At 35.1% G+C, this 2475-nt stretch overlaps 2 protein-coding genes across 2 annotated transcripts in view; one reads left to right on the forward strand and one right to left on the reverse strand.

Moving 5' to 3' along the window:
- Nucleotides 1-2475, forward strand: part of LOC107571782 (signal transducer and activator of transcription 5B-like) — a 41359-nt gene that overhangs the window by 31895 nt on the left and 6989 nt on the right. The gene's annotated exons all lie outside the window — the stretch shown is intronic.
- Nucleotides 1147-2475, reverse strand: part of LOC107571786 (prostaglandin E synthase 3-like) — a 9999-nt gene continuing 8670 nt past the window's right edge. Inside the window, exons 8-9 of the mRNA XM_016258158.1 lie at nt 2293-2349; nt 1147-2147 (exon numbers count right to left, since the gene is read on the reverse strand). Of these exons, the coding sequence (XP_016113644.1) occupies nt 2330-2349 (20 nt within the window). The 3' untranslated portion in view covers nt 1147-2147; nt 2293-2329. The remainder of the gene's footprint in view (nt 2148-2292; nt 2350-2475) is intronic.

The raw sequence follows: 2475 nt of genomic DNA on the forward strand, positions 1-2475 counted from the left end.
TATATATAAAACTTCCAGACACAAAGAAAAACTAAAAAAAAAAATCATCCCTACACCATACCCTCTGGGGGAGAAAAAACTAAACTTTTTTTTAAAAGGCCAGTTCTCTGAGGAACTTTCTGGATTCCAGAACCTCAGGGCTAAAAACTAAGTGCTCAAGTGGAACCCTTACCTTTCTGCATTAGAATTGTCCAATCAGAACCCAGACCTCACACCATCAGGATGATCAGGAGGTTGGTGCTGGAATCTCCACAGCTAATGTGGCAGAACAAAAGAGAACATTTGGTGAAGAAAACGTAATTTCTTTCATTCTGGGATGAATATTGAATATTTGGTGAATGTTTAATAGTGTATGTGTTCAGTGTGTGAGCAAAACCTTGAAAGACTCTAAGGAGTGTGACTGTTTTTTTTTTTGTTTTTTTTACAATACTCTTCATAGGCTTATTTCTTTTCTTCTGATACTGTTTTTGCTCCTGATAACCATAGTTCCAAACTTTCGTTCTTCTAGCAGTTTGAAAAGTGATATTTTTAATTGCACAAACCTTCAGTTAGCATATAATGTATTGTGCTAAAGTTGGTACTCAACTCTAAAATTATACTGTAGCTACTTACCAAAGAGGCTTTTAACTGACTTTTAGCTTTTAAACAGATGCTGTCCCGTCGAATGTGCTATCACTTCTCGAAAACGCAGTGCAAATTCATTCTTGCCAGGTACGTTTAGCAGAAAAGGAACTATAGCGTCCTCTTGTGGAGGCAGGACTGTTTTTCTCTTTACATGAACAAGGACTAAATGCTCCGGCACCTTTGTTTTATTTTATGGATGCAGCGACAAATGTTGTCGTGCCATTGATTTGATAAATCTATATTTCATACTGTAATATCAGTTTTAGCAGTGTTCACGATAAATCTCATATCTAGAATTAGGTTAATTGCACATGCTTTGTGAAATCAGGCGTCAAAACAATGTAAAATAGAAATAACTCGGTAACAATGTCTCATTTTAATTTAACCCTAGAGTAAAAAGGGTTTACATTAAAAATTTTTTATAAAAAATCTGCTTCCAATAATTTAATGAACAAATATTGTCTGCAATACCACGCACTACTGCAAATGATCCTTGATGTACAAACACAGGAAACAATTCAGTGTTGTTTAGAGACAGTTTATTAGAAATATGTAGACAAAAACCTCACTGCATTTAACAAACTGAAATTTATAAACTGAATTGACAGGTCACAACATTGTTTTCATCTTTTAGTCACACCTGCATTGATATTAAGAGTGCAAACACAAATTGGTCATCTATTGATAAGTTACCCTTTGTTCTGTACAGCTGTGAGGCATATGCTTCTTTTAATCACTTCTCTTTACATATATGGAAGAAACCAGTGTACAATTGCCTGCTACACATCCAAGTGTGATACAAAACAACAGATATTAACTGTCAACCTGAAATAATGTTATAAAGCAGCGTGTACAGACAGGACTATGTACTTGGAACATGTTGGGATTGACACATAAACCTATCTGAGGGGCACAACTGCAGCTAAAACACATAAAATGGGGGTCTACTGATGAATCAGTGCAAGAGCTTTGAATATGCCGTTCTGATTTCAAATGCAGCTCTAGTGAAAGCCTAATGTCTTGGCTGGCATTTGCAATGAAGTAGCATGTGCCCAAAGACAATGATTTCTTCGCTCACACACAAGGAAATCAGCCTCATCACAAAAAACAAAACAAAAACAGATTTAAATCAAATTTACAGTTTGAATGAGAGGGAGAAGGCAGAATATGTTTATAAAGTCATTCATGTCCTTTTTCCATTACTACAAATTACAATGTATACGTTACATGGTGCAATAACCCCACTGACATTGAAGAAAAAGCTCAAGACTGTAAAAGCCATTGAGTAAACTGACCATAAATGGTGTCCACAATACATCGAGAGCTTGTAATTGTCCATGCAGAACAGAAAAGTAAAGAGTGTATTGTCGAGGGGCTGATGTTGCCATCAACACAACAGTGAAAATTCATCCCTCGTGACTTTCTGCAGAAAGACCTTGAAAAACAGTTTCAAAAATGATGCAGTTTTTAAATGGCTACCAACTCAAACTTAGTCTCTCTCTTCATTTAAGTGTTAAGTGAAAATTCTTGCTTTCTTCTGCATGACCGTTTGCTCCTCCTTTACTCAAGGTCTGGCATTTCTGGAAAAAAAAATATTAGTTAAAAAAAAAAATATTTTTTTTATATTTTAAAGGGGTCATATGATGCGATTTCAAGTGTTAAGTGAAAATTCTTGCTTTCTTCTGCATGACCGTTTGCTCCTCCTTTACTCAAGGTCTGGCATTTCTGGAAAAAAAAATATTAGTTAAAAAAAAAATATTTTTTTTATATTTTAAAGGGGTCATATGATGCGATTTCAATTTTTCCTTTCTCTTTGGAGTGTTACAAGCTCTTGGTGCATAAAGAAGATCT

This window comes from Sinocyclocheilus grahami, unplaced genomic scaffold (genome assembly GCF_001515645.1).
Source record: "Sinocyclocheilus grahami isolate Dianchi unplaced genomic scaffold, SAMN03320097.WGS_v1.1 scaffold1651.1, whole genome shotgun sequence".
NCBI classification, from domain to species: domain Eukaryota; kingdom Metazoa; phylum Chordata; class Actinopteri; order Cypriniformes; family Cyprinidae; genus Sinocyclocheilus; species Sinocyclocheilus grahami.